General features: G+C 50.8%; 1 protein-coding gene across 1 annotated transcript; it reads right to left on the bottom strand.

Moving 5' to 3' along the window:
* Positions 1–133: 133 nt before the first annotated feature.
* Positions 134–23280, bottom strand: LOC122491236 (melanocortin 2 receptor accessory protein). The gene is made up of 3 exons (XM_043593740.1): positions 22614–23280; positions 2659–2758; positions 134–332 (listed from the first exon to the last, which is right to left on the bottom strand). The coding sequence occupies exons 1-3, from the start codon at positions 22717–22719 to the stop codon at positions 203–205; spliced, it is 336 nt and encodes a 111-aa protein (XP_043449675.1). The 5' UTR covers positions 22720–23280; the 3' UTR covers positions 134–202.
* Positions 23281–24248: the final 968 nt, after the last annotated feature.

The raw sequence follows: 24248 nt of genomic DNA on the forward strand, positions 1-24248 counted from the left end.
GTTGGTTTGAGTTCAGCAGGCGTTTGCTGGTGCTCAGGCTACAGTTGAGGTTCTGTCTCCCGGGAGGGGTCCCCCCTCCTCGTCCCTGTTGTCAGCTGCTGCTGTGGGGGGTCCCCATCGAGACCCGGCTCCCAGAAGAGAGCAGGGTGGGTCTGCGGGGCAGGTGGGGCAGGGCAGAGGGGCTCCCGTCCGCAGCCGCCGCTCAGGGCGGGATGCTCTGCTGCCTGGCTCCTTGCCCGAGCCCGGGGGAGCCTGTGGGGTGCCTCCGGACGCAGAGCGGGAGGTTGAGGCCACGACTCCAGGGGCGTATTGGGTGGTGCTGGGCGTTGTTCCTGTGGACAGAGCAGATGGGAGGCAGGCATCAAAGCTGGCGAGAGAACTTACTGGATGCTTTCCTGTTACACCCCGCTGCCGGCCCAAAGCCCGTAGAGAAGGCACGCGGGGCAAGGGCACCTCGGCCAGGGGAGCAGACCCTGGGGGCGGCTCACAAAGGTCACCCCTGTGCAGAAATGGAAGATGACAGGCAGTGCTTGGCAGTGACCCAGACCCTACGTTGACTAGTTCTCTCCGAGGTCATGTCTCCCTCATGTCCGTTCACGACAGGGAGCAGGCAGGCTGGCCTTCTGTCCGTCCACAGGTTTGAGTGTAGAGCTCAGGTACCTGTGCCTCCAGCCAACTTGTATCTCAGCCAGGAATCTGCTCTCTGGATGCCTCTCCTGAGCGCCAGGGGCAGTGGGCACGGCCGCCTGACGTGAGCCGGCCCGCCCCGTCCCGCCGGCCCTCCGTCTCATCAGGGACGGGGGACCGTGATCGCCTCTTAGGTGTCATCAGGGTGACGTGAGGTGATGCGTGGCTGGAGAACTAGTTTCAACTAGTTGCAATCCTGACATGAATGCGGAGGCTCAGAGAGGGGGCCTGAAGGAGCAGAGCCCTCCTTTCACATGATGCCGGCAGACTTTTTTTTTTTTTTTGAGGCTTGAAAGAGCACCTCCTCAGGGAGCAACCCTGCGTCTGTCTCCCAGATCTTACTGAAGACCCAGGTGGCTCCCCTGAGCCCTCCCTGCCTGTTACAGTGTCTGGAGGGTGCTTTCTCTGGTGCCGGGGAACAGCATCATCCATTTGCCCTGTAAAATTGCAGCGCTGAAGACACGTGGGACCCCTCAGCCTCGGCCGCCTGTGTGCCCACTGGGCCGGGACGCTTTCTCTTGCAAACCGTCCCTGGCACAGGGCTGGCCACGAGCCACCTCAGAAAGCTCGTTTTGTTCATTTATCCCCCAGGTACCTCTTGGGGCTATAAATCTGCCCAAATTTCACATGAGTGGTAAAAACTGGAAGAAAAGGACGGAGGTCTGCATTTGCTCAGAAGCTGGCCCGGCCTCTCCCCCCCCCCCCCCCCCGGTGACCAAAGGGAACCGGAAGTGACTTGGTGAGTCACCCCGGGCAGGGCAGGGTGGAGGAGGGAGACGGAGCTCCCTTGAAGCTGGTCTGGGCGTGCACAGATGGGCAGGTCCTCCCTGAGCCAGCAGCGGGACGCCCCCAGGTGGCGAGGCTGCCCTCTCGTCTTTCAGGGCCTTCCCGCTGCCTGCCCCCTCCTCTCAGAGCAGCTCTGCTCATCTGCCTGCTGCCAGCATCCTGTGCCGGCTCCCGGTCTCCACTCCCCAAGACTGCCTGGCCCATGATGGTGTCCGGCCCCAGTCTTCGCCCGGGATCGCTCTGCTACCTGGCCCCACGTTTCAGGGGAGTTTGGGCAGCCCTGGTCCCATCAGCTAAGGCAGAGACAGGCAGTCCCTTGTTATAGGGTCTCTTGTTAGGACAGTCATTTTAGACCGCAGTAGCCGTGGGGGCAGATTAAGCCAGAAGAGGAAATCGGATGTGGTAAGCCAGTTGTCTAGTACAGGAATTAGCATCTAATGAGCTAGGGTCGCCTGTGCGGCTCAGTCCGTTGAGCGTCCGATTTCAGCTCAGGTCATGATCTCACCGTTCGTGAGTTCGAGCCGCACGTTGGGCTCCCTGCTGTCAGCACAGAGCTGGCTTTGGATCCTCTGTCTCCCTCTCTCTGCCCCTCCCCTGCTCACTCCCTTGCTCGCTCTCAAATATAAATAAACATTTTCAAAAAATGTGTAACGAGCTAGGTTAATTACTAGCTAATTCTTGGAGCTCCTAGATTTTACCGAATTTAACCCCTAAGGCACATAGTAGGTATTCAATAGCACATGGTGGTCATAGATGCCTAAGTTTGGGTCCCATTTTCCTGGTGAGTTGTTCGGCAAGACCTAACTGGCATGTGGGGTCATTTAGGCTCTGTTTTCTCTAACAACTTCATTGAGATACATACAGTAAAGTTCACCCATTTAAAACCTAAGACTCCAGATCTTCAGTATATTCCCAGAGTTGTACAACCATCAACACAATCTGCTTTAGAATATTCTAGATGTTTCATAGCAATGGAATCAGTCATACAATACGGGCCCTTTTGTGTCTAGCTTCTGTCCCTCAGGACAGTGACTCTGAAGTTCATGTGTGTGGCAGAAGGAATCGGTGATTTATTCCTGTTTGTGGCCACATAACATTCCGCTGCGTGGACGTGCGACCACTCGCTGTTTAGCCAGGTGACTTACCTGTACATGCGCCCCCCCCCCCCCGGCCACCCTTACTCACCTCACCTGCGAGGAACCTGACCAGGACATGTAGAGCAGGATGAGGAAGAGAAGCATGACGAAAAATGCCAGGCTCACCCAGAAGGCAATGACAATCAGATCTGCGGGAGGGAGAGTGCATCTCAACGTCACTGTGACCCCACCAGAAGCCCACGGCGAGGGGACGTGAGGGCCCCCGAGCAGCGTGGAAATAGGGCCCCGAGTGTTGGCCTTCTCTCGTCTTCCGGCCTCTCAGCAGTGACCACCGGGAAGGTTTTTCCACTGACGAGAACCTTGGGAAGGAACAGGCCGGCAGGGAAGCGGCCTTTTCCCAGAGCAACTAGCTTCAAGGTCCGTTAGGGTGACCGTTGAGGGAAAAGCAGTGAATGAAGGTGGGTGGCACCCCGTGGATTTGCTTTTTCAGCTGCTGCTGCTGTTCCCCTCCTTCCCTTTCTCCCTCAGAGGGAGAAGCAGGGGCCGTGGGCCACTCACGTGACAGCCAACCTCCCCTCTGCTGTGAGGGCCGCAGGGGACTGTGGGGACCGCTCCGTTAGAGGTCGCTTCAGAGACCCCTTCGGAGTCTAGATTGTGGTGCTGGAGTGCTCCTGTGGCGGCCAAGGCAGAGTTTTTCCCCCGGGCCTCCCTGCCCCCTTTCTTTCAGGGGAAAGCACCCACTCAAGCCAGGCTCTGCCAGGGGCTGATGAGGATTCAGAAGGGACCAAGCTAGCACACTGGAAATCGCTGCTGATGTGGGAAACTAAGGCAAAAGAAAAGCTAAATTCCCTTACTGCCTACAGCCCATTGATAAGTCCTTGAGGCAGACAGACTGACCTTCCTCTCAGAACTCAGTTGCCTGGATGATGACCCTTTGCTAAGGGGCAGAAGGTAACCTTAGCTTAACATTATCCTGACCCCCAGGATCCTGTAAGTGTCCTTTCACATAGAAAAATTCCTTTGGAAACTTCTTTTATCTCAACTCCCCCCCCCACCCCACCCCCAAGATGTATGTTGGCAATCATACTCCAAGCTTATGGCCCCCTGATATACATCTGAAGGGTCCCAGGACTGAGTTTCTACTAAACAGTAATGACCTTTTCCTAACAACAGCTAGGGCCTCAAGGTCCTGAAAACCTTGTTTCCAAAATACCTTAGAGACTTACGTTATCCCTAACGCCCTCCCAACCTGAGGGTGTATAATCAGTCACTCCCCACAACCCCACTGCAGCTCTTTCTGCCCCAAAGCCCTGGCCCCGTGGTCAAGTAAAACCACCCTTTTGTGGGGCACGTGGGTGGCCCAGTAGGTTAAGCATCTGACCCTGGATCTCGGCTCAGGTCATAATCTCACGGTTCAGTTTGTGGCATCGAGACCCGCATTGGGCTCTGAGCTGACAGCACGGAGCCTGCTTGGGATTCTCTCTCTCTGCCCCTTCCCCACTCACACCTTCTCTCTCTCTCTCTCTCTCTCTCTCTCAAAATAAAGAAACGTTAAAAAACACCCTTTTTGCACCCAAGACATCTAAAGAATTCTTTCCTAGCTGTTGACTCTGAACCCCCAACGCTTCAAACCACATCAGCGGCCGCCTCTGTCCTGCTCGCCCCTCCCCCAACACGCTCCTCTGAACTCCAGTAGTACCTGCCTGCTTCATGTTGTATTCTGTTAAACAAAAAGATGTTTATGAATGGGTAAACAAATGAGGAAATGAACAAACTGAATGAACAAACGAACGAACGAATAATGGGGTATTAGAGATTTGTGCATCACCTCCATGAATATGGAAGTAGAGGCCCCAGGGGTAAATAATGGTACCTGGAGTAAGGGGTGTCCCCTGTCCTCTCCACGGCCCAAGACAGGTAGAAGGAGAAACTGAAGGCCTGTTGATCTTGGACCTTAACAGCATCAAAAAAACAGTCCCAAGGAAAAGATGCCATACTTGCCAAAGGAACCGAGCTCCCACTGCCTTGTAACAAGGCATCAGTAGCTTGGCCTTCACGCTCCAGAAAGACCAGGACAGCAAAGACCCCCCAGGCTCCCACATCCTCTCTCCTGTCTGTCCTTGAGCTGAGAAACTGACGGTGGTGCCCCTGAGCGCCGACCAGGCTAAGGCGGCGTGTGGGCTCCTGGGAACTCGGGAGCGAGGTTGTTACTGTCTGTCCTAAACTGAAGGACTTTTGGGAGGAGCCTCTGAGTTTCTCAGCATTCCGTGACTGCTCACCCCACACATTATTCTATAACACCTGCTTCAGCCCCACTGGCCAGTAAACATTTATTTTATAACTACCGCAAAGTATGACAGTATAAATGCTTTCAGAAGTTTGGGGTTTATTCCGTAAGGGTGTTTTATTTTTTTTACTTATTATTATTTTTTACATTTATTTATTTATTTTTGAGAGACAGAGCACAAACGGGGGATGGGCAGAGAGAGAAGGAGACACAGAATCAGAAGCAGGCTCCAGGCTCTGAGCTGTCAGCCCAGAGCCCGACGCGGGGCTCGAACTCACAAACCGCAAGATCATGACCTGAGCCGAGTCAGATGCTCAGCCGGCTGAGCCACCCAGCCACCCCAGGGGTGTTTTAGATTTAGGCAGACCCCACTGCTCTTTCTCCTTCATAAAGAGAACGTAAGGTTGGAGATCTTCAGCGCCTATATGAGTGCCATCGGGGCCTCTAAGAAAACAGCTTCTGAAGTTTGGCAGCTGAGACCCACCCCCACCCGCCTCCCCTTCTCCTGGGCTCACACTTGTCTGCTTGGCCCTTGGTCATTATCCCCACATACTGAGCAGAAAATGAAGCGACACCTTTCACAGAGCACAGTATCTTCAGAGAAGTGAAATTGGAATTTTTTTCAGACCAAAAAGGCGATCAGTAGCTACTCGCCACTTCCTGTACTAAATTCTCTTTCGTTATGGTCCTGTTGAAAAGGGTGGCCAAAAAAATAGAGTTCTTGTTCCTCTTCCTGCTGAAGGTTCAGCCTTAGTGCTCGGACAGAACATGTTGTTCCCGGGCAAGAGCTGTCATTCCCCAGTGTTGGATTTGTTTAAACATCACTGAGCTTGTTTTTACAACAAGGAGCACCAGGCTGGCTTGACAACAATACTGGTCCAGCCGTGGAAAACTTCCCTTCCCTTTCCTTCCCCTCCCCTTCTCTTTCCCTTCCCTTTTTCTCCCTCCCCTTTTTCTCCCCTTCCCTCATTTACTTCCTTTTTCTCCTCTCCCTGTCCCTTCCTTCCTTCCCTCCTTTCTTTCTTTCTTTCTTTCTTTCTTTCTTTCTTTCTTTCTTTCTTTCTTTTCTTTCTTTCTTTCTTTCTTTTTCTTTCTTTTCTTTCCTTTCTTTCTTTCTTTCTCTTTCTCTCTTTTTCTTTTTCTTCTTTCTTTCTTTTTCTTCTTTCTTTTCTTTCTCTTTTTCTTTCTTTTCTTTCTTTTTTCTTTCTTTCTTTACTTTCTTTTCTTTCTCTTTCTTTTCTTTTCTTTCTTTCTTTCTCTCTCTCTCTCTCTCTTTCTTTCTCTTTCTTTCTCTCTCTCTCTCTCCCTCCGTCTCTCCCTTCCTTTCTTCCTTCCACCACACTGGCAGAATGAGGGGACTTAGGCATCCACAATTAACTGACAAGAAGAGGCTCTGATGGCATGGTGGGGCATCACACTGGGGAATTTCTCATCCCACCTTGGAGCTGACAGCTTAATCTGATCCAAGTACTTCCTACTCATAGCAGGCACCTCAGTCTCGTTAGATTTTGTTAACTGCTAAACCTCAGCTTTAACATTCCTTCAAACACTACTAACATTTGGGTCCCAGAGTCCTGGTTAGAGATTAACTCCAAGATCTTTCCCTTCTTTGGAAAAACAATGGGGTTAAGGGCCTGAGCTCTGGAAGTGGGTAGTTTTGAATTCAAAATCTGACTTGGCCATTTTCTAACCATGGGGTCTCAAGCAGGCTGGGATTTTTACATCTCTAAATCTGTCTTCTCATCTGTTAAAGGGGGATGTTAGTGTGTGTTATGTAGACTGTTAGGTGAATTAAATAATATACCATGTGTATGTAATGCACATAGCACAGTTCCTTGTTTGATGGTTTTGAAATGATAGGTAAATAGACCTAAAATTATTATTTCTGTTAAGAGGGTAGTGTGGCAAGTGATATCTCTGTGATTCAAGCTCCACTAAAATCAAGTGGATACCAGTAAAGGTAATTGTGATGTATAGACTGCTAGTTGTCAATCCTAATGTTTGCTCTCAGGTGCTTTCATAGTCCTAGAAGCCCTACCTTTCGCTGCCTGGGATAAAGACTACATTTCCCAGATGCCCTTTCAGCTAGATATGGTCATGTGACAAGGTTCTGGCCAATGAGCTGTGAGTAGGGAGTTACTAGGAGTCCTCCTGCAGAGACTAATAGATTTCTCATGACCTTGTATCCCTTTGCATGTCCTTACTCCATTTTGCTGGCCAGAACATGGATGTGATGATGAGGGACATGTCCGGGGGATGGCAGAGCAATGAGCTGGAAGGAAGCTGCTTTCTGAGGATCTCATGGACCAGACCCACCACGCTGTCCTGCAGACTTTTAGGTGAAAGAGAAATTAACCTCTGTTTTGTCCGGTACTCCGTTAATCGTAACCAGTTTTCCTTATTGAGTCAGTAGAAGGAGCCAGCTTTTTAAACGAGCATATCAAAACTTACAAATCCAAATGAATGCTGACGTTCAAAATAATCATCCTCTCTCTATCATAGAGTCGTATAAATTTTTCTAAAATACATGTCTTGGGGCACCTGGGTGGCTCAGTGGGTTGAGCAACCGACTTCAGCTCAGGTCATGATCTCGCGGTTTGTGAGTTCAAGCCCCGCGTCGGGCTCTGTGCTGACAGCTCGGAGCCTGGAGCCTGCTTCAGATTCTGTGTCTCCCCTTCTTTCTACCCCTGCCCTGCTCACACTCTGTGTCTCTCTGTCTCTCAATAATAAACATTAAAAAAATAAAATAAAGTAAAATACATGTCTTGATTAAACATTTATAAACATTTATCAAACCTTCATAAACACTTCTAAATTATTCTTTTGGAATTACCGTCAAGGACACACACACACACACACACAGACACACACACACACCAGTTTTGCTACTTTGTAAAGTCATATTTCCTTTTCAACACCCAGGTGGTATCAGTCAGCTCGATCGATTCACCTGATTAGTTTATGGATGATTCCTAACTATTTCCCAAAAGCAAATCCACCCTAGAAAGATATACATAGTTTCACTGTGGACGTTCCATAGAATATACTGTCACTACCAAAGTCAGTTCCAAAAGAAGAGTCCCAGCAGTTTTTGAATAATAATAGTATCATTCAAGTGTAGCGCCTTCAGTTGGGGCTACCTTGATGGGAAAATCGTTACAAAAACAGTCTCATATCTCTGTTTAAAAATCACTTTTTAAAAAATGTTTAATGTTTATTTTTGAAAGAGAGAGAGGCACACAGAGTGTGCTCAGGGAAGGGGCAGAGGGAGAGGGAGACACAGAATCTGAAGCAGGCTCCAGGGTCTGAGCTGTCAGCACAGAACCCACTGTGGGGCTTGAACTCACGAACCCTGAGATCATGACCTGAGCCGAAGTCGGACGCTTAATCGACCAAGCCACCCAGGCACCTCTAAAAATCACTTTCACTGCTTATATCATGCCCATAGGACTGACCATTTGAAGAAGATTTAGAAGTCTCGGTGAAAGTTGTAACATGAAATTGATTGCTCCGAATGCCAGAAGAGAGTTCTATGTAAGTTGTTTGCTCAGTCTTTTCCCTGAGCTCTCTGCCTTGCGTTCACAAGAGATTGGTTGGTGGCCTGTTTCTGTTCTTCCTCTCAGAGCTGACAGGGCAACAGGTGAACAGACTGCCTGATTATCGAAGGTGCCAGAGCTGGTGCATCAGTGGAAGTCCATACAGGCTATGACAAATTTTCCCTAAGCCATAATTAAAGGAAGAAGACATATTGACCCAAGAAGTAAATAACACAGCGTGAAAGCCAGACCCTACCCAAGGGAAATCAATCCATCTTGCTGCTCCGTGCAAGGGAGCATTAAAGCGGTATCTGGAGATTCATCGCATTAGAATAATGTGTGTGGTCGCTGTGAGGTTGCTATATGGGACTGGTTTTCTCCTAAGCTTAGCCTCTGAAAAGGGGACAGATAGAAAAGCAAACATATAATTAATTCAAGCAGAGACCCAGGAAACAGATTTGCATGCCCCACCTTTCTGACAGCATTGGAGAGATTCTTAACCTTTCCCCGAAACAGAAGTCACATCTGTAAAATCACAGGGGTGAAAATCCTTGTGAAGTCCCTGTAACAAAATCACACCAGATTTCAAGCTAACCCTGGGAAAGAGGAACCCAGATTCCTCAAGTCAGCACTGAATTCGCCATATATATATATATCTATATATCTATATATCTATCTCTCTCTCTCTCTCTCTCTCTATATATATATATATCTCCCTAGGTATTTCCAATGATCTGTCCATCCATGATGGAATAAACTCCAGTATATGGGCATGAACACAAAAGTCTTAAAATCCCTCCTGCTTATTAGGTATTTTCCCTCCTGTGTCACCTCCTTCCCTACTTGGCACAGGAGTGAAACTCAGCCTTCCACGGTTCAAGCGGCTGCCCCAGGCGATCTTCCAGAAGCTTTGCCTTTGTCTCACCTTAAAGCATCCCTGGCTCCTGGCTCCAGTCCCAGCATCTTTCTGTCTTTGATGTGAACCTCTGCACAAGTGAAGCTTTCTGATCTGTTTGACTGGGTTGGAGATCCAGCCCAGAGGAACTGGCGAGGAGAGAAAGGTGCATCTGTCAGCAAAGAGGCTCGCCTGCTCTCTGCGGTGTGACCTCTGTCCTTCCTCGCCCGGACTCACGCTTACCTTGCCCCACCTTCAAAGCCAGGTCAACAGAGCCTCCCTGAGACACCCTGACACCGCCTTCTGCTGACCATTACAGATCACAAGAGTGACATCATCATAGCAGCAGCACAGCGTGCGGGTGATGGAGATTTCTACTTCTGCATTTTGGGGATTTTTTTTTTTTAAGTGAACTTTGAATTCAAATACTGTGGACACACAACAGGGGAAGAAGTTTTTTTTCTTCCCAAGTCCACTGCTTGTAATAGCAAAATCCTGGAGCCACTCTCAGTGTTCAAAACCGCACATTTTTAGAACGCCGTGCAGTTATTTACAAAACTTTGTGAGAGAATATTTCACAACACAGGAAAACAACATATTGTGAAGTCAATAAGGGCAAAGTATGAAAGAGCAGACACAGTCAAATCCTCCCTGAAATCTACAGGGGAGACGGGATGTTCACAGTGGACTCTGTAGAAAGGCCGTGCTATGGATCGAATGTGTCCCCCCACCTCCCGATTCGGAAGCCCTGATCTCCAGACTGGTGGTAGTCGGAGGTGAGGCCTTTGACAGGTGATTAGGTTTAGAGGAGATCATGAGGGTGGGACACTATGGTGGGATTAGTGTCCTTATAATAAAAGGAAGAATCTCTCTCTCCCACTTCCCCCACTCTCGCCCCCTCCCACTACCCCCCTCCCTCCCCCACTCTCTCCCTCCTCTCTCTCTCTATCTCTCCCTCTCTCTCTCCCATTTCCTCCTCCTCCTCTCCCCCAGCCCCTCTCCATTCACATGCACCAAGGAAAGGCCATGTGAGCCCAACAGCAAGAAAGGACGTCCTCACCAGACACTGACTCTTCTGCCACCTTGACCTTGGACTCCCAGCCTCCAGCACAGTGAGAAATGAATATCTGTTGAAGCTCCGCAGTCTATGAAACTTTGTTATAGCTGCCTGAGCAGACTAAAATAGGCATTGACTACTTGAAATCTGGTTTGGGTTTGCTTACCTCCGAGGGATTTCCTTTAGAGATGGTAGATGGTCCCCCACAGCCCTCACTCTGTCTAGGAGGGCAGCGGGTGCCCTGCCCTCCAGTGGGACTGCGAAGAGGCCGCTCAAGGGCACTCTGCACGTGTCCTTTGCAGTTAGTGGGGCACAGTGGACTGGAGTCTGATGATGTGTGCTCGAGAACATCTTAAAAGCAAGAGACTGGGCCATCAGTGTCAGCAGAGTGGAAGGAGCCAGCCCCCGGCCGTTGAGGGGCAAAGCTGTGTCCCCGAGGGCCTCAGGGGAGGGTGCGGGCTGAGTGCCAACCCAGAGCTGGCCCAGAGGGTCACGTGCGTGAGCACCGCCTGAAGGGGAGTCGGGCCTCTCACAGAGTGGGTCCAGGCGGAAGTTGGCCTCAGAGCACAGGGGCCCAAGGATCGTCCTACGAGGCCAGCAAGAGAGAGCACTGCTTGTGGTGGGAGATCTCTTGCAAAGCCGCCGCCAGGAGAGAAGGAGCCAGCTTGCATCAAGGACGCCCCCGCCTGGATCAGTGCCAGTCAAGCTGGAGGGCAGGGAGGCCAGTGGGGAGGCCAGTGCAAGAGTTCGGCCAAGAAGTAACGATGGCTACAGAGGAGAATCGCTTCCCCACCCTCAGGTCATGGGGCTGGTGACCTTCATCCCAGGGAATGCACAAAGGACACCCGTCACACGGGCTGGTATGAAGAGGGACGGCGAAATCGACAGGAGTCCCCGAGCCAAGTAGCGGGCCCCCCTTTGTGGACACGGCTGACGTACATCGATGTCCTCCTCACCCTCCAGGGCCGCCTGTGCGGGTGTGTCTGTTGTGATCAGAATCCGAGCCGCCTCACTGGCACACCCCCTCGTCCTTTCTGCCTCTCACCCCACACCATCCCTGACGCTCCAGCGAAGATGTGTCGCCAAACAGGATGGGGCAGGTGGCTGGGGAAGAGGAGCTTGCTGAGGAAAGAAGGAGGAAGCGCTCCCGCCCCCAAGCCAGGGAAAGAGGAAGTTCTCGCTTTGAATGAAGCGTGAAGGCGGTTTGGTTTTAAGTATTTTTGAAATTGATTTCATCGGCTTAGACATTTGCTTGGGTAACTAGACTGGCCGGTAGACATTTTTTGGTTTAAGTTTGTCTATTCATTTTGAGAGAGAGCGAGAATGACAACGAGCCGGGGAGGGGCAGAGAGAGGGGAACGGAGGATCTGAAGCAGCCCTACACTGACAGCAGAGAGCCCAATGCTGGGCTGGAACTCACGAACCCTGAGATCCTGGCCTGAGCGGAAGTCAACCAAGCGAGCCACCCAGGTGCCCTGATAGACACATTTTTTTAAATTTGAGAGTAAGGGGCGCTAAGTCGGTTAAGCGTCCGACTTCCGCTCAGGTCACGATCTCACGGTTCCTGAGTTCAAGCCCCACGTCGGGCTCTGTGCCCACAGCTCGGAGCCTGGAGCCCGCTTCGGATTCTGTGTCTCCCTGTCTCTCTCTGCCCCTCCCCCACTCAAGCTCTGTCTCTCTCTCTCTTTCTCAAAAATTAAAAAAAAAAAAACAAAAAAAAACCCAGAAAAACAAAAACAACAACAAAAAAGAGTGAGCATGAGACCTACTCCAGGGAAAGAGCCAGCACCACTAAGTAGGTTTGCACGAGCGGTCAGAGAAAGATGAGAGCAGCATTCTGACTGCGCGCCATGAACTTGCTCTTTCCGTGCCGCAGCGTGATGGGTGCGTTTACGCAGATGCGGGAGAAAAAAGACATTGCGACTGGAAGGACATTGTGACAGGCCAGGCCCAGTCAGGAGGTAGAAATCACACAGCAGGTGAAACGGGAAGTCTAATATGAAAAATTATTCAGAAGGATTAAAGAGCGTAAGATATGAGGAGACTCTACAAGGTGTGCTGGGGCTGAGGAGGGAGGGAGGGGGGACCCAGGTGCGTTTGCTCAGGCTGTGCTATGGTCAGAATGCTTGTGTTCCCTTAAACTCCTACATCAAATCTTCATGCCCCAGGGGATGGTGTTTGATGGTGGGCCCTCTGGGAGGTGCTTGAGTCATAAGGGCGGAGCCCCCATGAATGAGGTTAGTGCCTGTGTAAAGAAGGCTCCGGACAGATTGCCTCACCCCTTCCATCATGTGAGGACCCGGCAAGAAGATGCCAGCTATGAACCAGGAAGGGGCCCCTCACCCCAGTGCGACCATGCTGGTGCCTTCGTGTTGGACGTCCCAGCCTGCGGAACCATGAGAAATAGATGTTTCTGGTTTATAGGCCACCCGGTCTGAGGTGTTTTGTTATATTAGCCTGAACAGACAGACTAAGACAGTGGCTTAAGGAGCAGAAACTTATTTTCTCACTTTAAAGGCCCCGTCTCCAAATATAGTCACATTCTTTTAAAAAAAAATGTTTAATGTTTATTTATGTTTGAGAGAGAGAGAGAGAGAGAGAGAGATGAATCATGAGCAGGGGAGGGGCAGAGAGAGGGAGACACAGAATCTGAAGCAGGCTCCAGGCTCTGAGCTGTCAGCACAGAGCCCGACGCGGGGCTCGAACTCACGGACCGTGAGATCATGACCTGAGCCGAAGTCGGACACTTAACCGCCTGAGCCAGCCAGGCGCCCCTACAGTCCCATTCTTAAGTATGGAAGGTTAGGACTTCAACATAGGAATTTGGTGGGGGAGGCCGGGGGGACCCAGTCCAGCCCATAACCCCAAGGAAGGACATACTTGAGAGAGGTTCAGACCTCCCTGGGGATGTAGTTTGGTTACCGGATAGCAGGGATGTTGGCTGTTTTAGCCAGGCCTAACTGGTTTGGAGCTGCTGGATGAACCATAGACTACCCAGATGACCAGCAACCGTAGTGGGGTCCCCCCCATCTGGGCTTGCAACTCTTCCCCCGACCCACCGGCCCCAGATTGCCCTGGGGGGGTTGCTTTTTCCGTCAAGATGGCTGCTGAGAGGTTCTTGCCACCGCGAAGCTGCAGGATCTCAGCGGGACCACGTTCTGGGCCAGTGACCGGGGCTGTTGGCCCTGCGTGTCCTCACACCCTCACTGCCGACCTCCCAGCCCCAGCACGGCCGTCCTGCTGCACCCCTGCCAGGGCCCCCTCCTGCGAAAGCTTCACTCCCGGCTCGCTCTTAAGGAATTCCATCGTTGATCACGGAATTACAGTAAACTGATAACTGACACAGGTACGCATCATGAAAATGACCAGTATGTACAAGAGCTGCATACCTCACAGCAGTTGATCTGTTCATTCTGCAGAGACTTCTCGTGTGCCTGAGATGTGCCAGGCACTGTCTGGGAGCTGGGGGTGGGGAGCAAGACAGGGAAGGGTTCCTGCTCCGCTGGAACAGTCTGGTGGAATCTGCCCACTAATCGTGTCAAGTGTCCTGGGACGAGTCCTAAGGGATCAGAGCCTGGAATTTAAGTCCCTTGCTGTCCTGGGACGAGTCCTAAGGGATCAGAGCCTGGAATTTAAGTCCCAGCTCTGCAAATATTTTACTAGGTGACCTTGAGCAAATCACTTGGCTCCTCTGGGCCCCGGGACCCCCACATACTTTTATTCCCATGTCTGGGATACCATAGCACGCTCATTTATTTAGGCAGGCCCCTCCTTCCTAGACTGTCACCTCCTAAGGGTAGAGATCTTTCCAATGTTATGCTTCCAGATATTTCCCAGCATATGGCTGTTTCACCTGCCTATGTATCACCTGCCTCCCACCCAAACCTCAAATTTATATATTCACCAGAGGGATATTTTTAGCCAGCAAATTGGACCTTGTCTCTTCTCTGCTTACAATTTTATTAATTTTTTTTAATGTTTATTTATTTTGAGAGAGAGAGAGAGAGAGAGAGAGAGCAAGGGAGGGGCAGAGAGAGGGAGAGAGATCCCAAGCAGGGCTCCACGCTGTCAGCATAGAGCCCTTCGTGGGGCTCACACTCATGGACCGTGAGATCAACGACCTGAGCAGAAATCAAGAGTCAGCACTCAACCAACTGAGCCACCCAGGCACCCCTCTGCTTACGGTTTTGAATGACTCCCCACAGCTCCCAGGAATCTTCTGAGACTGACCTGCAAGAACCCGACCCCCGCGTGGTCTGGAGCACATCCTCCATCACTCACTCTTCCCAAAAGCACCTCTGGCCTAAGCAGGAGTGTAACCGTTCTGCCCCCACCCCCACCCCCACCCCGCCGGACCGGCCCCTGTGGATCAGACAGGCAAAGTCCCCCTGGGTCTTCTGACTCAGCTCAGCCCACCTTCCCTGTGAAGCCTTCCTTACGTCTTACTTCTCCCCAAGGGTGTCCTTCTCTGTGCTCTGCTGGCCACTTCTGCACATTCTCCAGCACACCACCGTCCATCAAATAGCAGCATATTCATGATCAGTAGCGGCCACCTCACTAAACAGTCGAGGATGGAAAGAGCGACCTGCTTGATTCCTCCCTCGAGTCAGTGTCTTCTACAAAAAGTTCTAGACCAAGATAGACCAAAGAGATGTCACCAGATCCAGTACATCAACATGGAACAGACAAAGTAGCTTATAAGCACCTTTTAGGGAAATGTGGGGCGATGAAGGTAGACTGTTGGAGGACACTAAGACATAATTATTGAAATGTCTGGGTATCGTGTTACGTTCTTTCCTGTTACGATTTTCCTAAATCCGGTGGAGGGATGCCCTGATGTCCGTAACCTACTTGGAAATTCACCACCATAAAACAGATAATAGTGGCCACAAAATAAAATCATTCTCGTAAAATATCAAGGACGGGGACTTGGTCTTTTTGCATTTGTGCCTCCAACTCTCGGTGCAACGCCTGGCCTGTCACAGATAGTTGCAAAATTTGGTTGTTGAGTTAATCGCGAGCAAAAGCAAGAAGGCGGGTCAGGAATGGTGTGTTTCTAGTATGGTGTGGAAGTGGGGCTAGTTGAGATGAATGAAACACAGAATGGATAGCACCGAGTTTCAGAGGACCACTAAGACAAAATGGGGAGCTTAGACTTATCTGAGAGGGCAGGGGCAGGGAACAGCGCAATGGGCACATGGTTGTGCCTGGAGTCCCTCCTACACAGTAACACCATGGAGAGTTGCACAGGTTGTGCACTGCTCAAGGAATTCTACCTGGATAGGTGTGATTAACTGTGTTCCCAGAGTAGGAGCCTTTTTCTGATTTCCCTATGATCTGGGGGTAGTGGCAGCATTGTTCCTGTCTGTGGGACTGGAGGGAGAAGAGGGGAGTTAGGATGACCATCCGATGTGCCTCAGTTCCCCAAGATGCATCCATCCATGTGACAGTCCTGTGCCAACCTAGGGGCTTGGTCACCCTAAGGAGAGTGAAACTAGGGAAAGAAGGAAAGAGGTTGAGAGAGATGACAGTGGAGCTGGAGAGACACAGAAACCAGGGGGAGGAAGGAGGCGAGCGAGCAGGGTGACTTTTCCGAAGCAGCTGTTTCGGATGACGGTGGATGCCGGGAACCAGAGAAGGGGAAAGTGCTCACGAGTTTGAGAAGTTCGGCAACCGGAGGTGAGAGAGAGGGACTTTTGGCCGATGGTCCAAGAGGGCAGCGGGGATGCAGATCCGTGTGTGTTTCAGACACGGATGAGGAAGCCGGTGGAAAGAAGCTGGAGGAGGAGAAGTTCCCCCAGGCTCCGCTGAGGGGCCGTGGGGACACGTGACGGCATTTTGACCAAGTAACGAGTGGACACCCCGCGCGGGACTCCCGGGCCGGTTCACCTGTGCACATCCATCACCCCTGTGACCAGGTCTCTGCAACGTCCTGCTGTGGCGACTGTTCTGACTCCACACCACACACTCCCAGTCCTCATCTGGTGACCCTCTTGGTTTACGCTCCGTGATGGTTAATTTCGTGCATCAGCTTGACTAGGCGAAGGGATGCCCAGACAGCTGGTAAGACCCGATTTTTGGATGTGTCCGTGAGGGTGTTTCTAGAAAAGATTAGCATCGATTCGGTAGGCTGAGTAAGGAGATCTGCCCTCACCAGTGTGGGTGGGCATCGGCCGAGCCGTTGGGGGCTCGAATGGAACAAAAAGGCAAAGGAAGGGCAAATTCTTGCACTGTCTCCTTGCACTGGGCCGTCTATTTTCTCCTGCCTCTGGACACTGGTTCTTGGGCCTTTGGACTCCAGGACTCGAACCATCAGCTCCTGTAGTTCTCAATCACCACCGGCTTTCCTGGGTTCCCAGGCTTCCAGGAGGCAGATGGTGGGACTCGTCAGCCTCCCTAACTGCATGAGCCAGTCCCCATAACCAGCCTCCTCTTATCCGCACCGACGTACCTCCTATTGGTTCTGTTTTTCTGGAGAACGCTGACTGATACGATCGCCATGCCGTGGGAGTTTACATCTCTGGTGTCAGGAGACTATCAACCTCCGGGTTGTTTTTGTAGTCTTAGCTACCTGCCGTACATTTCTTTCTGCCACAGAAAGCTCTGTAAACTGGCCAAGGGGCCTGCCTCCCAAGAGGGTCCTTGTCAGATTGAAGACTCCGTGAAATGAGCCACACGAAAGGGCAAACGGCGTATGATTCCCCTTCGGTGACGTACTGTCTTCCTCCGTTCAGGCTGCTGTAACAAATCACGTACACTGGGTGGTTTAAATCACGGGCATTTATTCTCTCACGGTTCTAGGGGCCGGAAGTCCAAGATCAGGGTGTTGGTGGGTTCCGTTCCAGGCGAGAGCTCGCTTCCTGCTTATGTCCTCACATGAACGAGGGAGAGAGAACAGGCACTCTTGTTTCTTCTCAAAAAGGTACGAATTCCACGGTGGGCCCCCGGCTTGATGACTTGGTCTAACCCTCATCACCTCCCAAAGGCCCCGCCTCCAAATGTTATCCCACTGGGGATTCACATTTCACGTGAGTTTGGTGGGGTGGGACCCCGGATCCCATCAGTCCGTGGCAGATGGTCAGAACAGTCAGATTCATAGGGACAGAGAGCAGGAAGGTGGTTATCGGAGGCAGAGGGGGGGCAGAGGGAAAGGGGGAGCTGGTGTGTAACGGCTACTGACTTCAGTTTGGGGAAGATGGGAACATTTCCGGAGATGGGTGGTGGCATGGTGTGAAGGCACTTACTGCCGCCAAACGGTGCCCTTAAAATGGCTTAAATGGTCCCGTTTGTGTTGTGCACGTCTTCCCTCAATTAGTAATAATATAAAAAAGAGGGTCCTTGTCAACATGAGCGAAATGTTTAAAATCCTGCCAAACTGCCCAGAGCGTGGGGTTGTTGTCCCCAGCCTCCCAGCAGGCTCAGGGTCCTTGTCCTTCCCAGCCGCGCTCGTCCATCCACTGGAGAGGGTGGCCCCTTGCTGCCCGCTGGGCTCTGCCTGGTAGTCACAGGCCCGGGGAGGAGAGAGGTCACTCAAGGCAGGTCTCAGTTTCCCCTCAGGAGTTATCACAGACGGCATGTGTGTATATGGGCGTGCAGGCACGTTCTGTGTTTTGAAGACACAGAAAAACCCTAAGGCAGCCAGGCACCAAAATGCTAATGCTGATTTTTTTTTTTTTTTTTCCTGAATGGTAAAGTGCAGTAATTTACTGTCTGAGTCTTTTACGATGAGCATATTAACCTTTACGACTCACATTTTAGAAATTCGAGGGGCACCCGGGTGACTCGGTCAGTTAAGCATCCGATTCTTGATCTCAGCTCAGGTCACGATCTCATGGTCACGGGATGGAGTCCCTCGTCGGGCTCTGCACTGACAGCGTGGAGCCTGCTGGGGATTCTCTCTCTGCCTCTCTCTCTCTCTCTCTCCGCCCCTCCCCCACCCAGGCATGCGTGCCCTCTCTCTTTCTCTCAGAATAAATAAACGTTCTTGAAAAGTTTGAATTATAAAATGTTCCAAATTCATAGAAATACACAGAGCATGTATCCACCAAGTATTTCCCCCAGATCCTTTTTTTTTAAAAGGATATTAAGAGGGGCGCCTGGGTGGCTCAGTCAGTTGAGCGTCCGACTTCGGCTCAGGTCACGATCTCGCGGTCCGTGAGTTCGAGCCCCGCGTCGGGCTCTGTGCTGACAGCTCACAGCCTGGAGCCCGTTTTGGATTCTGTGTCTCCCTCTCTCTGCCCCTCCCCCGTTCATGCTCTGTCTCTCTCTGTCTCAAAAATAAATAAGCGTTAAAAAAAAAATTTTTTTTAAAAGAGGATATTAAAATGTTAAGGGCATCATCCACGTGTGGCAATACAAATTTCTCCACTTCCTACCCCGACACACTGAGTATCAGTGTTTCCATGTTTGCGCATTGAGTGAGTGTGGAATGGAACCTCAGTGTCCTTCCCAGGGCGCTCCCTGAGTACTTGTGAAGGTGAGCGTTTTCTCACGTTCCTCGGCCCTTTGAGTTTCCTCTTCTGTTAACTGTGCTCTCGTATCATTTGCCCATATTTCTATTGGGTTTTTTTTTCTTGTTGATTGATGGGTTGTTGTTGGCTTATGAAATAAGAAAATGACTTCCGTTTCAAGGGGTAAAAAGGATATTTCCCAGGTAGTTTCCAAAATACAAGGGAATAGTCACTGCCATCGCTTTTCGTTCCTGAAACACACCAGATATCCCCCTGCCTCATAGCCTTTGTCTTCGGAGTTCCTGTGGCCTGGAAGGCTCCTGCCAGAGACGGCTTCGGGGCTTGGTCTCTCACCTGCTCACAGGACATCCTTGGGGGGCCTTTGCCAACCGCCCGGTTCCTCTTAGGGCCCCACCTCTCCCTGGCTACCCTTCCTGTTTTATTTTGCCACCTGCCATACTTTTTCTTGTTTGTGGTGGGTGGAAGTCTGCTTTGAGTTTTCAACACTTTTCCCACTGCAAGATAGGTTCTAGTTCCCTCCTCTTGAATCTGGCCTGGCCTTAGTAACTTGTTTGCCCCAAGTCACAGAGCTAGAAAGTGGCAGAGCTCAGATGTGAACTCCTGCCAGGTGGCGCAGGGCTCCACGCGCCCGGCCTCTGATCCGTGTGTCACTGCCTCCCGGCCGGTCTCCAAACACAAGCTAGACAACTACCCATCCGGGACAGAAACATCCTGGGAGAGTATTTTTGTCTAGCCTCAAACTCCTTTTCCAGAGAAGGTGGAGATTAAATTTAGAGGACACGTGAAGGCTGAGATACAAACAGAAATCAAGGAAGCCAGAAGGAGTACCTCTCTCCGTGGGTGTCAAAGACTCCTGACCTCTAGGCTGTCTGGGGGACCCAGTGACTGGCCTCCCCCTGGGACAGCTTCCTCACTGAGATGGTCTATAGTTGCATTTGGGAGTTTGGGAAGGCGTTGCTTTTTTTAAAGTTTATTTATTATTTTGAGAGAGAGAGAGAGAGGTAGAGAACAAGTGAGGGAGGGGCAGAGAGAGAAAGAGAGAGAGAGAGGAAGAGAGAGAGTATCCCAGGCAGGCTCTGCACTGTCAGCAAGGAGCCCAATGGGGGGCTCAAATTCACAAACTGTGAGATCATGACCTGAGCCAAAGTCGGACGCTCAACTGACTGAGCCACCCAGGCGCCCCGGGAAGGAGTTTCCTCATTTGTATGCCCAGCAGGCTATGAACTTTTTATCTCTAGCTCACGTGTGCAAGAAAAAGTACTTCTTTTAAAACCTCACACACAGCTTAGAGAACATCAACCACTTTCTCCAGAAATGGACGTTGTTCGTGGGTCATTACACAGGGCAGGAGGTTGAGACTGTAGGTCCGAAGACTTTGAATAAGCAAAGAGGGCTCCCACTCAGAGCAGGGGAGAGAGCTTTGGAGCCCAGGTGGTGACCAAGAGGGATGTCTGGTGTACAAAAGGATGGGGGTGTCTGAAGCTAACAGCATTTTATTTAATTCAGGTTAAAAGATTTTTTTGAGAGAGAGAAAGAGAGCACACGTGTGCGTGCACATCCTAAGGAGTGGGGGAGGAGCAGAGAGGGAGAGAGAGAGAATCTCTCCAGGCCCAGCCCCAGTTGAGGGGCTCGATCTCACAAATGACTGAGATCATGACCAGAGCCTAAGTCAAGAGTCTGACGCTTAACTGAGCCACCCTGGCGCCCCTAATTCGTGTGAATTTAAAAACAACCTTCCCGAATACAGATTTACATTTTGTCCAGACCAATATGTATCCTGAAGGTCTGAACTTCTGACCATACATATCAGTGGGCTTCTATTTCAACCCTGCCACTTTCTCCCTGTTACTGTGAGCTGTCTGTGCAAAAATCTGCTTTTTGATTCGTGAGTATATACCCCGCATCAGGAAACACACACCAAACCTATCGTCCCCCGCAAAAGCTTTGCTACCAGGCTGGGGATGCAGCAAACGTGGATGGGTACCCCGGACTCCTGGAGGCTGTAAATGAAAATGGAAACAGGTACACTTCCTAACAAGACATTCTAGACAACTTTCTCCAAGGGCTCTGCCGGGGATCTGCTACCTTTTATTACCGATAACATCCAAATGGATTTCAGTTTTGAGCTGATGCGTGAACAAGTGATCTTGCTTTTCATAGGAAAAGCATCCTGTTCCTTCTAGTGACTCCACTTACTTCTTGACAGATTATGTGATCATAGGGCATGAAATACCCAAGGAGGGGCTAGGCGTCCGACTTTGGCTTGGGTCATGATCTCATAGTCCGTGAGTTCGAGCCCCACGTCGGGTTCTGTGCTGACAGCTCAGAGCCCGGAGCCTGTTTCTGATTCTATGTCTCCCTCTCTCTCTGCCCCTCCCCTGCTCATGTTGCTCTGTCTCTCTCTGTCTCAAAAATAAAAATAAAAATAAAATAAATAGCCAAGGAGCCCGAGACTTGAGGATGGCAGAGCCCTGAGACTTTTTTTGGTTTGCTTTGCTTTTTCGTACTCATTCCCTCAGCTAACTTGTTATCTTGACCGAGTAGCTGGAATAATCAGAGAAGATTGTTCGCAAAGCACCAACTTACCCAAGGGATAGAGACTGGGAGAGAGAGGAGCAAAAAAAGCATGTTGGTTTGCTCTGGGGGTCCTTCCTGAGACCATGAAGAGTAAAATCAGTTGGTATTTACAAAATTTTTTTAACATTTGTTTATTTTTGAGAGACAGAGAGATAGAGCGTGAGCAGGGGAGGGGCAGAGAGAGAGGGAGACACAGAATCGGAAGCAGGCGCCAGGCTCCGAGCTGTCCGCACAGAGCCCGACGCGGGGCTCGAACTGACGAACGGCGAGATCACGACCTGAGCAGAAGTCAGTCGCTTAACTGACTGAGCCACCCGGGCGCCCCAATCAATTGGTGTTTTCCTGGAAACCAGTAAGTCATATATCTTAGGGGTGGACACAGTAACCTCCCCCAAATCTGCATAGAGTGAGAGAAAATGCAAAATCTGCAATTTGAAGAAATTTCACCTAGCTTACAGGAACCCAGGCAAATCACACTCTAACAAAAAAAAAAAAAAGTCTGTCTTAAAAGCATATTCTGGGGTGCCTGGGTGGCTCACTTGGTTAAGCATCAGACTCTTGATTTTGGCTCAGGTCACGATCTCACGGTTTGTGAGACTGAGCCCCAAGTCAGGCTCTGAGCTAACATCACAGATGGAGCCTGCTTGGGATTCTCTCTCTCTTTCTCTTTCTCTGCCCCTCCCTGCTTTTGCTCTGTCTCTCTCTCAAAATAAATAAATAAACTTAAAAAAAGAAAAAGAAAACATATTCTAGGGGCACCTGGGTGGCTCAGTTGGTTAAGTATCCAACTTCAGCTCAGGTCGTGATCACGGTTCATGGGTTCGAGCCCCGCATCGGGCTCTGGGCTGACAGCTCAGAGCCTGGAGCCTGCTTGGGCATTCTGTGTCTTCCTCCCTCTCTCTTCTTCTCTCCTGCTCTCTCTCGCTCTCTCTCTCTCTCTCTCTGTCAAAACTAAGTAAACATTAAAAATAAAAAATTAAAAAAATAAAAGCATATTCTGCTCCCAAATCATCCTAGTTTCTTAGGAGGTTAGTTCCAAACCTCTTACAGAAGATGACAGATAAGATTCTGCTCCCGTTTACTTATATCTCTCAGGGTTAGGGTTAGGGTCGTGTTTGGGCTCATCTGTGACATCTGTTGGGAGTAGGAAGTGGCCAGAGAAAGTCTTTCGGGCCAACCCCCAGCCTCTGCCTGGCTGGCTCCCCCAGTCGAGGACTCACATTTGTTGGCTTTCAGCTTCCTCTCATCCACGGGAATGAGGTCCACATAGTCCAAGTAGTATTCGTAGCTGTCGTACAGGGTGGAGGCGTTGGTCTGGTTGGCCATGTCCGCGGTGCTGGGAGGGGGCGCATCCGGAGCTAGTCAGAGCCCTCGGAGAGACCGGCCGACTGATTTCTGTAAAGTCATCCAAGTGTGTCTGTGGGTCTCGGGGCTCAAGGCCTGCCCACTTACTTATCGGAGCCGTTTAGCTGGGAGAAAGGCCAGGGGGCTGTGCTTGACATCTCCGCCCGCACGTAGAACTTTCCGCCCTGCTCCTCCTTGATAAAAGTCCAAGACAAACAGAGCCACAAGGCAGGAAACTGGGTTTCCAGCGCGGCTCTGGCTCGCCCCTCTGGGTGAGAACGGGAAAAGGGATACCTGGGCCCCTTGGAAGACAAGATGCCGAACAGGGGCTAGGAAGGCCACTCGCTGTTTGCTTTCCTGCTTAAAAAATTAATAAAACCCAAATGAAAGGCTGGCGGTGCCCTTGACGTACATTAGGGCGGTTCTTGGTGCTGTTGAGCAATCAGCAAGTCACTGGTTCAGATTTAGTATCTGAGGGCAGGAATTGAGTGATGGCAGCCCTTGAACTCGTAGCCTCTCTCATGCACACAGAGCCAATTAATTGCACCCAAAGAGCCCTCTTGTCCAATTGAGTATACCTTCCAGCTTTTGTTTGCTTGTTTTTTAATGTTTATTTGTTTTTGAGAGGGAGGGAGAGAGAGAGAGAGAGAGAGAGAGAGCAGGGTAGGGGCAGAGAGAGGGGGAGACACAGAATCCGAAGCAGGCTCCAGGCTCTGAGCTGTCCGCACAGAGCCCGACGTGGGGCTCGAACTCACAGACCGCAAGATCATGACTTGAGCCAAAGTCAGACACTCAACTGACTGAGTCACCCAGGCGCCGCCCCCCACCCCCTTCCGGCTTTTATTGAAGTCCCAAAGAACCAACCAGTCAGCTGCATTTGTTCTGACTGCCTAGGTCGTTTGCCTGGGCCAGAATCAATCCCACACGGATCCAGCTCTTAGGCAATAGGGCCTGAGGGTTCACCCAGCCCTTGGCTAACAAGTGTGAGGGGGTTTCTTCTGGGTTTCTGAAGGGAAGGGCTCTAAGTTACAACTCATTTTTCTAAGAGCCCCGGACACAATCAAGAGGAATACTCCAAATATTTGGAATGAGCAAGACTGAGTGTGACAGGAGCCAGAGAGTGTAGCCTCCAGAGAATCAGTGAGGAAGTCCAAATTCCCAGAATGACGGGGCCTTTCCCTCCAAGATGCCAACTGTTGGTTGTTTCCGGTCTATATTCCAGAGTCAAGCTGGGCATCGATAGTGTGCAGCTATCCATCTGTGTTTGCTGAGGACTTTACCCTTCCCCCAGCACGCTACCCCCGACACGACACTAAAAACTTCTGCACGGACGATAGGGTTGGTGTGTCCGACTTTTAAGGGTGTGTCGAAACAGAAAAACAGTTAGGCCCCGGCTCTTCCTCAGCTTGGGTTGTACGTGTTTTGATACTTTTTTGAGCAGTTTGGCGTGTATCTGTTCAAGTCACTGTCGTTTTTTTTTTTTAATTTTCTCATTCTAGAAGGTCGGAAGG

Source organism: Prionailurus bengalensis, chromosome C2 (genome assembly GCF_016509475.1).
Source record: "Prionailurus bengalensis isolate Pbe53 chromosome C2, Fcat_Pben_1.1_paternal_pri, whole genome shotgun sequence".
In the NCBI taxonomy this organism is placed as follows: domain Eukaryota; kingdom Metazoa; phylum Chordata; class Mammalia; order Carnivora; family Felidae; genus Prionailurus; species Prionailurus bengalensis.

Bases quoted from the DNA above. Each gene is read 5' to 3' on its own strand.
- LOC122491236 (XM_043593740.1), bottom strand. From the start codon at position 22,719: ATGGCCAACCAGACCAACGCCTCCACCCTGTACGACAGCTACGAATAC. The intron at 2,759-22,613 runs GTGAGTCCTCGA...TCCCTCCCGCAG, and splicing joins GAAGCTGAAAGCCAACAAAT to ATCTGATTGTCATTGCCTTC. The intron at 333-2,658 runs GTGAGTAAGGGT...CTCTGTCCACAG, and splicing joins TCAGGTTCCTCGCAGGTGAG to GAACAACGCCCAGCACCACC.